We start from the raw sequence: 13,947 nt of genomic DNA on the forward strand, positions 1-13,947 counted from the left end.
TCCGGCTGAACATCAGGAGAAACTTCCTGAGTATTAGAGCAATACGGCAATGGAACCAATTACCTAGGGAGGTAGTGGGGTCTCCCACACCAGAGGCATTCAAGATGAGCCATCTGTCAGGGATGCTCTAACTTGGATTCCTGCACTGAGCAGGGGGTTGGACTCGATGGTCTTGTAGGCCCCTTCCAACCCTACTATTCTATGATTCTATGATCTCCAGTATCAGAGGCAGTATGCTTATGTACAATGGTTGCTGGGGAACATGGGCGGGAGGGTGGTGTTGTGCTCATGTCCTCCTTATGGGTTTCCCGTGGGCAGCTGGTTGGCCACTGTGTGAACAGAATGCTGGACTAAATGGTCTGATCCAGCATGGATCTTCTTAATTTCTTTTTAGACTTGTTTGAAGAAGGCTGGGACTTCTTGTATCAATGAAAAATATATTGTGTGAAGGGCGGACCAATTCTTAGCCTGTAGTACAGACATATGCTCAGCCACTTCTGAATATTTCATCTTCATCCCAAAGGCATATTTTTTGAAAAACTTGATTTTGATATATTAAAGCTGATGGAAGCCAACATAATTCTTTATCTTTCAACCTCTTGTAATGTTTAATGATATCTGAATCTGAGGTCATACTCTAGGGCTACCTATTCCATCTTATTTTGTCAGGTGCTGAACAATTAATTGCCCTAGAAGTGTTGCCATATATAATAACGTCACGGAGATAATTTACCCCTTCCTGCTAGGTTGTTAGCTGATTCCATTTAAGCACTGTTTCCTTAAACATAATCATTTCTCTCAAAATGCTCCAGAAGATAAAGTACAGAAGTTACCTATGTTGTCGTCTAAAAATAAATAAATAGCCTGGCAGCAAAAATCCATACAAAATTAGGATTCAAAATGAAATGATGTGAGGCTTACAAAAAAATTCCATGGCTCTTTGCATCCTGGCAACTATGCTTAGAGAATGGCTTAAAATAACGGACAATTTGAATGCTCCAGAGAAAACAACAGCAAGAAATAACTCATAAGGCTACTTTTCACATCCAAATATTTCAAAATGATTTTCAAATGTCAATATCTGTGTGAAAGGATAGAACAAGCCCCAATGGAGACAGCTCAGCTAAAACATTTGTACAGGCAGTTTGCTGAATGTGTATTTTTTTAACCTAGGGTGCAATCCTATGGCCGCTAGTCAGCAGCTAGACAGCCACAGGATAGGTCAGTTCCCTGAGAAGTGACCTCCACCCCCCTCCCACACTGCCTCGTAGGCAGCGCGGATTGGCCCCGCGCTCCATGCTTGGAAGAGCAGTGCGGAGCAGCGAAAATGGGGCATTCCTGTGCAGAGGTGGCCGGCGCCACTGTCGCCCTGGCGGCGTTCTGCGGAGTTTCTGCAGGACGCTATCTCAAACAGCTTTTAAAAGGTTGAAAAACCTTTTCATCTTCCCCTGGAATGAAAGGGGGAAGCAAGAGCAGCATCTGGATGAAGCCTTGGAAAGGTAGCTCTTTCTGTGACACAGCAGAGGGGCTGGCCTCTGAGGCAAATCTGCCAGAGCTTAATCACCATTCAAGGTTGTTTTGAAAATTCCTATCTAATTAGGAGGAATCAGGGCTGACATGTTCCAATGAAGTTTTTAGTGTTTATGGACTAAGGAATACCAGGAATATTCGAGGACCTACAAGACTTGTTTAAAAAGAAGGATGGCAACACCAAGGAGGAGAAAAATGCTGTCGACCCCTCCCACACCTCCCTTGGCAACGACTTTGAGAAGCGATGAAAATACAGAGGAGTTACTTGCTTTGATAAAAACTTTGTTTTTGCAATTTGCTGAACAGGCTAAGAGACTGGATACAATCCTAAATTCCATCACCACCCTGCAAGGGGCTGTGGATTTAATTAACAACTCTTGGCAAAAAATGGAGGAGAAGGTTAATGAGCTGCAAGATCGAGTGGCAGCGCAGGAGACCGTCTCGAAAGCTTTTCATAATAATTTTTCTGCAAGAATCTCACAATTGGAGAATTTCACACGTACAGCAAACGTGCGTATTATTGGTATCAAATATCTATCTACAGATATAAATCTGTTTACTTTCGTAGATAAGCTCCTGCATGAGATACTTCCTTTGTCATCTGATTATGTACTTGACATTGAGCATACATTCCGTGTTCGTTGTTGTTTATTCGGTCAGTCGCTTCCGACTCTTTGTGACTTCATGGACCAGCCCACGTCAGAGCTTCCTGTCAGCTGTCGCCACCCCCAGCACTCCCAAGGTCGAGTCCGTCACCTCCAGAATATCATCCATCCATCTTGCCCTTGGTCGGCCCCTCTTCCTTTTGCCTTCCACTTTCCCTAGCATCAGCATCTTCTCCAGGGTATCCTGTCTTCTCATGATGTGGCCAAAGTACTTCAGTTTTGCTTTTAATATCATTCCCTCAAGTGAGCAGTCTGGCTTTATTTCCTGGAGTATGGACTGGTTTGATCTTCTTGCAGTCCAAGGCACTCAGAATTTTCCTCCAGCACCACAGTTCAAAACCATCTATCTTCCTTCGCTCAGCCTTCCTGATGGTCCAGCTCTCGCAGCCATAGGTTACTACGGGGAATACCATTGCTTTAACTATGTGGACCTTTGTTGTCAGTGTGGTGTCTCTGCTCTTCACTATTTTATCAAGATTTGTCATTACTGTCCTCCCAAGAAGTAAACGTTTTCTGATTTCCTGGCTGCAGTCAGCGTCTGCAGTAATCTTTGCGCCTAGAAAGACAAAGTCTGTCACTGCCTCCACGTTTTCTCCCTCTATTTGCCAGTTATCAATCAAGCTGGCTGGTTGCCATAATCTTGGTTTTTTTGAAGTTTAACTGCAACCCAGCTTTTGCACTTTCTTCTTTCACCGTCGTCATAAGGTTCCTCAGCTCCTCCTCACTTTCAGCCATCAAAGTGGTATCATCTGCATATCTGAGATTATTAATGTTTCTTCCAGCGATTTTAACTCCAGCCTTGGCTTCATCAAGCCCAGCACGTCACATAATGTGTTCTGCGTACAGGTTGAATAGGTAGGGTGAGAGTATACAACCCCTCCGTACTCCTTTCCCAATCTTAAACCAGTCCGTTGTTCCGTGGTCTGTTCTTACCGTTGCTATTTGGTCGTTATACAGATTCCTCAGGAGGCAGACAAGTTGACTTGGTATCCCCATACCACCAAGAACTTGCCACAATTTGTTATGATCCACACAGTCAAAGGCTTTAGAATAGTCAATAAAACAGAAATAGATGTTTTTCTGAAACTCCCCGGCTTTCTCCATTATCCAGCGGATATTGGCAATTTGGTCTCTAGTTGCTCTGCCTTTTCTAAACCCAGCTTGTACATCTGGCAATTCTCGTTCCATGAATTGCTGGAGTCTACCTTGCAAGATCTTGAGCATTACCTTACTGGCATGTGAAATAAGTGACACTGTTCGATAGTTTGAACATTCTTTAGTGCTTCCCTTTTTTGGTATGGGGATATAAGTTGATTTTTTCCAATCTGATGGCCATTCTTGTGTTTTCCAAATTTGCGGGCATATGGCATGCATCACCCTGACAGCATCATCTTGCAAGATTTTAAACAGTTCAGCTGTGATACCGTCATCTCATGCTGTCTTGTTATTAGCAATGCCTCTTAAAGCCCATTCAACCTCACTCTTCAGGATGTCTGGCTCTAGCTCACTGACCACACCATCAAATCTATCCCCGATATTATTATCCTTCCTATACAGATCTTCCGTATATTCTTGCCACCTTGTCTTGATCTCCTCTGCTTCTGTTAGGTCCTTGCCATCTTTGTTTTTGATCATACCCATTTTTGCCTGGAATTTCCCTCCAACGTTTCTAATTTTCTGGAAAAGGTCTCTTGTCCTTCCTATTCTATTATCCCCTTATCCTCTTCCTCTTCCACTTCCGCACATTGCTTGTTTAAAAATAATTCCTTATCTCTTCTGGCTAACCTCTGGAATTTTGCATTTAATTGGGCATATCTCCCCCTGTCACTGTTGCCTTTTGCTTTCCTTCTTTCTTGGGCTGCTTCTAGTGTCTCAGCAGACAGCCATCTTGCCTTCTTGGTTTTCTTTTTCTTTGGGATGTTTTTTGTTGCTGCCTCCTGAACAATGTTGCGAACTTCTGTCCATAGTTCTTCTGGGACCTAGGGTTGGCGGAGAATTTCTCCCTGAAACTTTGGGGGGCCGAGCGCCAACGTGTTCGGCACCCCGAACAAGTTTCGGGGAGAAATTCTCCGCCCCCCCGGTCCCCGCGCCCCCCCGGGACGGGACTTACCTTTCCCGAATGTCCCTCCCGGCGGTGGGTCCGGCCGGCGGTTCGTCGGGTCTTCGTCCGGGGCGGGAGTGGCAGCCGGTCTTTTGACCGGCTGCCGCCGCCGCCATTCCAATCAAAGGAAAAAAAAAACGCCCCCGTGATAGGCTACGTGATGATTAACGTAGCCTATCACGGCTAGGTTTGCAAAGTCAGCCGTGATAGGCTACATAAATCGTCACGTAGCCTATCACGGGTGACTTTAAAAAAAAAAAAAAGCGCGTATGGCTAATGGCGGCCCCCAGAGGGAGCCGCCATTCCCGTTCCTTATTTGGTCGCTGTAGTCTACATAAAGATTTACGTAGACTACGGCAACCAAATAAGGAATGCGAATGGCGGCTCCCTATGGGGGCCGCCATTTGCGTACGCACTTTTTTTTTTTTAAGTCACCCGTGATAGGCTACGTGACAATTAACGTAGCCTATCATGGCTGACTTTGCAGATCTAGCCGTGATAGGCTACGTTAATCGTCACGTAGCCTATCACGGGGGCGTTTAAAAAAAAACAAAAAACTTTTTAGTTCGCGGCCGGGCGAGGCGAGGTGCCTCCTCCCCGGCCTGAATTTCGGCCGGGCGAGGTGGGAAGCCTCCCCCCCGGCCTGAATTTCGGCCGGGCGAGGTGGGAAGCCTCCCCCCCGGCCTGAACTTCGCGGGGGGAGCAGCGAAGCGCCTCCCCCCCACCGCGAAAAGCTTCGAGGACAGGTAAGTGACTTTCGTCCATCACTACTGGGACCCTATCTACTAAATCTAGTCCCTTAAATCTATTCTTCATCTCCACTGCATATTCATGAGGAATATTACTGAGCTCATATCTAAGTGATTTGTGGGTCTTCCCTATTCTCTTTAGTCTGATTCTAAATTGTGCAATAAGAAGTTCGTGATCTGAACTACAATCAGCTGCAGGTCTTGTTTTTACCAACTGCATCGATGTCCGCCACCTTTGGCTACAAAGGATGTAGTCAATCTTATTTCGGTGTTGACCGTCTGGTGAAGTCCATGTATAAAGTCATCTCTTAGGTTGTTGGAAGAGAGTGTTTGTTATGCACATTGAGTTGTCTTGGCAAAATTCTATCAGCCTATGTCCTGCTTCATTTTGTTCTCCCAGACCATGCTTGCCTGTAATTCCAGGTGTCGTTCGACTACCCACCTTAGCATTCCAGTCTTTTGTAATGAAAATTACATCTTTGTTTGGCGTACTATCCAGTAGGTGCTGCAGATCCTCATAGAACTGATCTAATTCTGCTTGTTCAGCATCTGTGGGCGTATATTTAGATCACTGTGATGTTAAATGGCTTACCCTGAATTCGAATTGATATAATTCTGTCATGTTTTGGATTGTATCCAAGCACTGCTTTAGCCACTTCATTATTAATTATGAAGGCTACTCCATTTCTTCTGTGGTCCTCTTGTCCACAGTAGTAGATCTGGTGGTCATTTGATGTGAAGTGGCCCATTCCAGTCCATTTCAGTTCACTGACACCCAAAATGTTTATATTTAATCTTGACATCTCCCCAATAACCACATTCCATGTGCCAAATGCTAAAGGGATTGATTATATGATTATAGTTCAATTTGCAAGAATCTCCACAAAAAATCATATTCTGTGCTTGGCAAGACAGGGGGGAAATCTTTTGGGGGGATCAAAATGAGATAGTTATGTTATTTCCGGAGTACAACAAAGAAGTTGTTGATAAAAGAAGGCTATTTACCAAGGCAAGAAATCTGTCAAAACAAATGAATCTACAATATCATTTAAAATACCCTGCTACGTTTTGCATTTTCTCTGAAGGTCAGATGAAGAAGTTTCTAAATCATGAAATGGCGGAGGCATGGCTAATCGGAAAGACACGCGAGACTTCTGCTCCATGAACTGGAATTTACAAACATGTTTTGTCAATTGGCTATGTTTAGCCTGCAAGATCCAGGCTAGGCCAGAGATAGCTGATTATGTATATCCATTCTTTTTCTTTCATCCTTTTCCTCCCCCCGCCTTTTAAAATGGACATGATAGACTGTATTTAAATCTTCTGTGTGAGGGTGTACAAAAATGTGCACACTCATTTATATATTTAGAAATGATACAAAATATAGATAGTATAAAATATATTACTGATTGTTCTATTTTTTGTTATTTTTTATCCTTTATAATCTCTTTTCTTTTTAATTATTATCAATATTATCAATATTATGGTACTAGGATTAGTAAATATTTTTGGCTGGTTGTTCTTAAGCTTTATCATTATATAGTAGCTAAAAGGCATGATAGCCAATGGAAATGAATTCTAAGCTTGCTTCTTCGTTATAAGCCTGAAGATACAATATTGAGATTGATTACTTATGCTGTATTGACCTATAAGATTGGTATAATCTTTAAGTAGAGTGATATTTGAAATTTATGTGTAATGTAGTTTAAATTTAAGTTTGTTATGTAAACTTCTGTTTATATTTTTGCTTTGTTTTCCTCTGTTTTTGCATTTCTTCTTTTTTTCTGTTTCCTTCCCCTTTGACCTTCTCTCTCCTTTTTATATTATCTCCTCTCTTCCTCTGTTTTTTTCTCTATTTCATTATTGATGGGTCCTCTTAAGAATACTGTAATGGTGGAAACTGTAGAAGATTATTATGTTGTTGGTGTTCTTTGGTTCATTTATAAAGATAAAAGTAGAATAAAAAGTATTAGAAAAAAAAAGGAACAGCAGTGCAGAGCAGCAAAAATGGGGCATTCCTGGGGTGGGGCAGGGAGGGCGAAAGTGCCTTTCCGATGCTTCCTATGCATTGTCCAGCGTCTGCCCCCCCGCTCCAATTTCCCATGGCTAGGCAGCCAAAATAGGCTGTCTAGCTTCAAATGCAGTGCAGCTGAAGCGCCCCTCTGCACTGCTCTTGCCCTGCATTGGATAGGCGGTCACCTCCAAGTTCAGAGGTGGTCGCCTATCCAGATAGGATTGCACCCCTCCTGGGTTTTCATATCAACATGCAAAATATTAGGTCAGTAATTCCCAATTATTTTTGTCACAAGACTAATTTTCTTAGCTACTAATCCTGTAGCTCTGAATAATCATATTGTCTTCTAGATCATGCGCGGATGCATCAGGACTTGATTAACCATTATGGATAACACAAATGGGATCTCTGCAGTAATGTTGCTATACTGGAAATCCCATTGTGGAAAGTATGCCTATTTCCTCTGGTGTGATCTTTTTTACAATCCACCACAGTACAGACCAATTTATCTGTCCCTTTGCCACTTGATGGAAGGGTAGTGGCTATATTACTGGCCTGCCATCTACGAAGTGTGGGACCTCTTCACTGTGATATCTCCATTGGGATGGATTTAAAGTGTAGAATTACACCTGTCTCTATATGGACCTATATAAGTTTCACTTCATTTGAACATTTAGGAACCTTGAACTATTAACCTAACTATCTAGGAACTGCTTTTCTGTAAACAGCTCTACCATACCTGAAGATTAAATGATCAATTACAGTTTGGGTTATTCCTAACCATAGAATTGGCACCCTGCTAATTGAGGGGTGGTGGTGTCAGTTCCATGCAAAAGACCAATGTGATTAATTCCACCAGTGTTATGTGAGCTGCCATGTGAGCTGCCACTTTTACTATGCAGCTGCCATGCAGATGGAGATGCCAGGAAAGTCCTCCAGGCTCAGGCTCAAAAGATAACTTCAGGGGACAGGTTGTACTAGTCAATACTGCAATGGGATGCAGCAGGCTGTGGGGGCTATAGTTCTTCCATGATCTTCCAATTGCTCCTACAACTGCCCTTGGTGATGAAAAGGAGAAGGGAAGGGCAGGGGAACTATCTAAAAACAACATCATAAAAAAGAAATACACTAAAACCAAAAACTGATAATCAAAACAGCAGCTGCACAGGTGAACAATAATGTCACAAATGGGAACGCTAACCTGAGTGACAGATCTCTGTGTGGTCACTGGAGTTCCTATACCTAGATCAGACTGCTGGTTTGGGGCAATGCCAAACCAAAATGTGCTCTGCTAGGGATACAAGTGAGGCGCAAGACTGAAAAGCTCTCTGTTTTCTGAAAGCTTGGCCCTTTGGGGTCAGCGTTCAGTTTACTTAATCTTCTCATGATGGGAATTACATTTCCCTTGTGTGACATCCACAGCCAGAAATGGATGCGTCAAAATTTTCTAGCGCCAAGGAATTAATGTACCAATCTGCATAATCAAATCCTCAAGATAAACATGAACATTTCTTTTTCAATATTATCAGGCTCCGGGATATTGCAGCTACTTCTCTTTTTCTCTGTTTGTATATATTTTCTCCCAAAATTCATGACACTGTAATTTTTAATAATAGTTTTATCGTAAAGCCTTTTGAACATAGTGATGGAAAACTTCCCCAGCATAAAATTGACTAAATCTGGAATAATAATTTTTCCTTTTGATCTGTATGTGGAACATGAAAGGGTGGAGGGGAAAGACCACAAGAGAAGAGTATTTCCGTATCTATGAAAGCCAAGGAATAGTCTCTGCATTCTAATGGTTTTTGTCATACTTTTTAAAAATAACAATGGAAATTATGTTCTCAGCTTCTTTATTGTAGGACAACTAAATGATTACAAACTTTGCTTTGAAGATGAAATATGAGTAATGTGAGCGACTGATTTTCAAAGGGTTACTTCTGTTTAGATATGAGGGGTTTTTTTATACTGCTGAAAATAGGCAAAGGTTTTTCACATCAGTTTCTAATATGGTGTACGAACTAAAATAACAAATTTACTAAACCTCAAAAACTGTATAAAAGCAGCCATACAATCAATACAATCCAGTAGAGCTATAAAAAACAGCACTAAATCTGACCATAAAACATGCTGGAACACATGTACCAGTAATAAAGTATTTGCCCGACACTGATAAACCATCAAAGTTGGAACCAGATGAGTTTCCCTGAGGGGGGCATTACAGTTGTGGGATACAACACACAGCCAGCACCCACCCAGTAAGGTTCAACTATATTGCCACTTAAGGTTATTTATCTCACCGCTAAGATATCAGAATGATGCCAGATGAAGGACAAGGAGGAGTGGTGTGGAGAGCATATTAACCCCATTTCTCACAGCAGTGACAAAGCACCAACACGATAAACTTGGGTAGTCACATAAACAACATTAGCTGGAGGTGGAAAGCTGGTTCTACTTCCATTTTGATCTTTCTGATTATGTTCACGTTTTATATCGTCCGCTGTAATATTGTATGCATTTTATATAGTGAGGAATCCTAAAATTTAATTTCTTTGGTCACATTTTTGTAAGTGAGAAGTCTCATGGTGGGCATGGATTATCAATATCCTTAGATATACTGAAGCTACTGACCTCCACACTTTTCAGAATGCATTTGCAACCTGTGGGAGTGTGGAAAAGTACCAGAGAGGGAAAAGTACCAAGAAGAACATATGTGATAGGAAACAGGAACTAAGCCCGTAAATCGAGATGTGATAAATGACTATCAGTCAGCTGTATTGAGGAATAACAAAGGTCCAGACTAAGAAGTGCTAAGGTCAACAACATTCTTGCTGAGACAGTTGCAGTCGGTTTGTTTAAGATAAGGAATAACAAGCAGTGCCTAAATGTATACCAAAGTGCTTAACTTGCTTGTAATGCTGCTGTGTAGTTTTAATTTCTGAGCATGCACAGATGTACTTATGTTATGTAAAGAAAGGTATATAATCTGAGGATATGTGGTGGTGGGGTGTGTTCCCTTGCCCAGGCCTGAGACCACCACACAACGGTGGTTTATTATCAAGGAATAAACCAGACCTTGCGAGAATAGGAGAGTCATGTTTTAAGTTCCTTCACAAACCCAGTCATAAAGGGGCTCAATCCAGTACCTGTAACTAGAGGGATCTGCATAATGCATGGCATAACCTTTCATCTCTTGGCACATGTGAGCTGCCACTCTGCATGTAACTCTATATAGGAAGTGTGAGAACTGTCCACTCTGCTCATATCCCAAACCAGTGCTCCCATTCTGTTTGGGAAGCACAATATCCAAGTGGAAGGGATATGCTAACCTGGGATATGGGAGATACTTAGAGGCTTCTCATTCCCCTTGAAGGTCTGGTGGGGTTTCCAAGTAAATGTAAATGTCTTCTTTACACAGGTGGAGGTATTATGTCCTGTGATGATCCCTTCATGCACAGGCATTGCTTATGGTGGATTCACTTGCTCTTTGTTTTTATAACCTTTTATTTGTTGCATGCACAAATGAAGTTCCATTAAAATCAACATACTTTCAACAAAATAGGATTAGAATTACAGCCTTAGTTATCAAAATGTAATAACAGCAGCTAAGGTTAAAAAAAAACCTTTAGATCACAGGCTGTGATAGTCATGCGGTATGGATTTTTTTTATTATTATTTGAGAAGAATTTAGGGAAGGGGCGGGGGACCTCATGCCTAGGGGCCAAATCCGGCCCACCTAGGGTCCCAATTTGGCCCTCTGAGGTTCACCATATGGCCACAGCCCCTTCCCCCTCCAGCAAGTTTCTCCTGATTGCCAATCATTTGGCGGTTTCCTGCTTTGTGCAGTTTTCTTCCCATTCTAAAAGGTTGAAAAAGCTGAAATGCTTCTCCACAAGCTTAGTTACTGGCAGTACATGCACAAAGGGAATATATACTGGTATTTTTGCCCCTGCCCATTTGCCTTTGGCTCCACCGCCACTGGAATGTAGTTCCGAGAGCTTCTCTGAAATGGAATTCAACCCTTGGGCTGAGGCTCAACATCCCTGATTTAGAGGAAGGTGAGATCAAATTCATCCCCACATAAGTCTTTTCCCAGAAAAGGTAAAATTGCCACATATTTCTGCCAAGTACATAGCATTGTATCAAATGGTGGCTTTGCCTTACTGGAAAGTACTTCTGTTTATGCAAGTCATGGTATCTAATTCTTGTCAATGCCCTTGAATTACTGTAGCCCTCTGTGCCATACCCCATTCTGTTGTGGAGGTCCTCTGACCCTTGGGAGCAGCCTGGGGGTAGGGGGCTTAAGGGGAATCATGAAAAACTTGTGTGAGGCAAAGTCACCAACCCATAGTCACCACCAGAAATTTCTGTAAACCAATATACATTAATTATGTTAGTCTAAAAATCTAGGCTTTCTTATTAATCCAACCACATTACAGAGTTACATGATTAAAATTTTCCTTCAAAAGGGCAAATACTTGTCGCTTTTTTTAACTTATAACTCCAACGGGACAATTTTTTGTAAGCAATTTCACAAACTATACTGAATTCTCTCTTTTTTCGCTGTCTCTCATTCTGGTTCAACTTACATGCCTCCAGAATTTATACATTTTCAATTTCAGTACTCTCAGACTTTAGCTAACTGATGTTCTTCTCATACTGTGCCTATCATTTTTTGCTTGTTGACACTTCCATAAGCAGTCTAATGTTACGTAATTTCAACCAGTATGAATTGTACCATAATTTAACTACAAAGATTTATCCATTAATAAGTCTACCTGAAACAGTAAGCCAGATGTTGGTTTCATTCTTTGTTGGAATAGCACACTTAGTGTTCGGTTCTGTTGTTCCAGGTCAAAAACTCTTGTTTTTAACTTCAGGCATTCCTCTCTCAGATCCTAGAGAAGGGAAGAGAAATGGGATTAACATGAAACAAATATAAATGGAAAAGACATATGAACGATATAGTGCAATTGATGGAACATCTAGCTTTTAAAACTGAGCAGATTAAAATACAGTACCAGCATTAGTATCCGTACAAATTTCCTAAAATGATGGTATTGCACAAATGAAATATATTTCTTTATTATCTTAACCGTTCAATCCTACACATGTCTACTGAGACATAAGCCCCACTGAGCAGTATCCTATTTAGCATCAGTGCTAATGTAAATTACACTGCACTCGTGTAAAGTACCTCAAGTGCAATGCCAATAGTGTTTGCTGGCATGATGGGTTTTCTGGGGAAACCCATTGCAACAGCAAATGCTATTGTCATTACCCTAGAAGTAGCTTACACTAGTGCCTAAAAAAAGTTTTTAATGAGTTTTATCATGTCAGCTTATTTAAGAATAATAGAAGGCATAAAAAAGAGATGAACTTTTATAAAGCTGGATTATTATTTCTTCAAACAAGAGGCACAACCAACAGCACTCTAGAAGCACTCTTATGTAATATTGTGCGCTGGAGAAAAATGAGCCATGCAAGTCCATATTTCATCACAATAGTGAGAAGTGGAAAAAGCAAACAACCAATGCCAGGTGAAAAGAGATAAGAACTTTACACAACAGGGATAGCTATATTTAACATGAGTATGTTACATACATCATCTCAACCTCTTTATTATAAATCAGGTAGTACTGAAAGCATATACATCCCCCTCCACTGATGTGCCCCTTTGTAACTTCTACAGTCAGGTACATTGGTTCTGCTGATATTCCAATGAAATCATTGCTCGCAAAATTATATATAATGCACCATCTGGGTGCTCAGATACTGGAATATTGATCAGCACACAAATATTTGATATGTAAACAAAATACTGAATCTGTTTTCCTAGCTATTTTTCCTCTTCTCTGTCTTTTTTTTTTTTTTTTGGTACAGTAGACAGGAGCGATTTTCATGCTTGTGTTGATATGGGCTCCTTAGTCTGTTGCTGCTGTTTTAATGTGATTGTTCTAAGCCAAGAATAGTGAACTTATGTATCTGTGGAACTTATGTATCTGTGGAGGCCATCTATCGTCCCGACGGTTGTTCAGGAATTGTAATGATTCAACCCTACCCCAGAGCGTCAGGCTCTTTAATGAATCTATTATCTCTCCTGCAGAAAAAAGCAGCGGGGGGGGGGGATTTTGTTAGGACCACAGTGGGTTCCCCCTTCCCATGTACTGTGGCCTCAACAAATATTGGGACCCCCAGCGCCCTGCAACAGCTATTTATAGTTGTAAAAAGAGACATGAAGTGAAGTGTTTAGCACTAAAAGGGAAGCCTCAAAAGCAGAAGAGGGAAGGGAAACGATATGAATCCACATTTCACTAGTAGTCCTTCAAACTGTCACTGTCTGAACTGAGTTGGAGGTTCACTGTTTCTTCTCCTTATAAGAAAAACTATGAGCCAAACATTTTACCAGACCATAATTAAAATTAAGGAAGGCCTTGTGAAGTCAGATACAGTTCATGAAAGGGCCTGATCTGGCCTGCAGCTTACTGGTGGGCCAGTTCATTAGGTCCCCATCTTTAACAGCAGTGCAGGGCGGAAAAATGCTCCTGTGTACACTATTATGTGACAACACTGCATAAAAGTCTGTTCTCTCACATATACAAGTGTGGAAACCTCATAAATAAAGACACATGTACAATGTTCACACATGACAGTATAGACAAGCATACACTTCCCTGCACCGTGTAAGACAAATGTCACGTACTTATGCATCCACTAAAACTGAACAACTGAGTCATCACATCTTTGGTTAACTTTTTTCAAATCCTACAAAAAACTGCTGGAGGGCCAGCATGAATTATGGTACTCTTGTCTATGTTTCCCTAGTACATGAGGTGAAGTAGAGGTGAACTGCAGTTTTAATGGGTACACAGCGCAGTTCTATGACGT

At 41.5% G+C, this 13,947-nt stretch overlaps 1 protein-coding gene across 1 annotated transcript in view; it reads right to left on the reverse strand.

Annotated features, from left to right (window-relative positions):
• NCKAP5 (NCK associated protein 5) overlaps positions 1 to 13,947 on the reverse strand; it is a 904,891-nt gene that overhangs the window by 196,559 nt on the left and 694,385 nt on the right. The window contains exon 12 of the mRNA XM_084808715.1: positions 11,838 to 11,957. Coding sequence (XP_084664841.1) covers positions 11,838 to 11,957 — 120 coding nt within the window. The remainder of the gene's footprint in view (positions 1 to 11,837; positions 11,958 to 13,947) is intronic.

The sequence above is a fragment of the Heloderma suspectum genome, chromosome 1 (assembly GCF_057233095.1).
Source record: "Heloderma suspectum isolate Gila_16-S chromosome 1, 16-S_ref, whole genome shotgun sequence".
Taxonomy (NCBI): Eukaryota; Metazoa; Chordata; class Lepidosauria; order Squamata; family Helodermatidae; genus Heloderma; species Heloderma suspectum.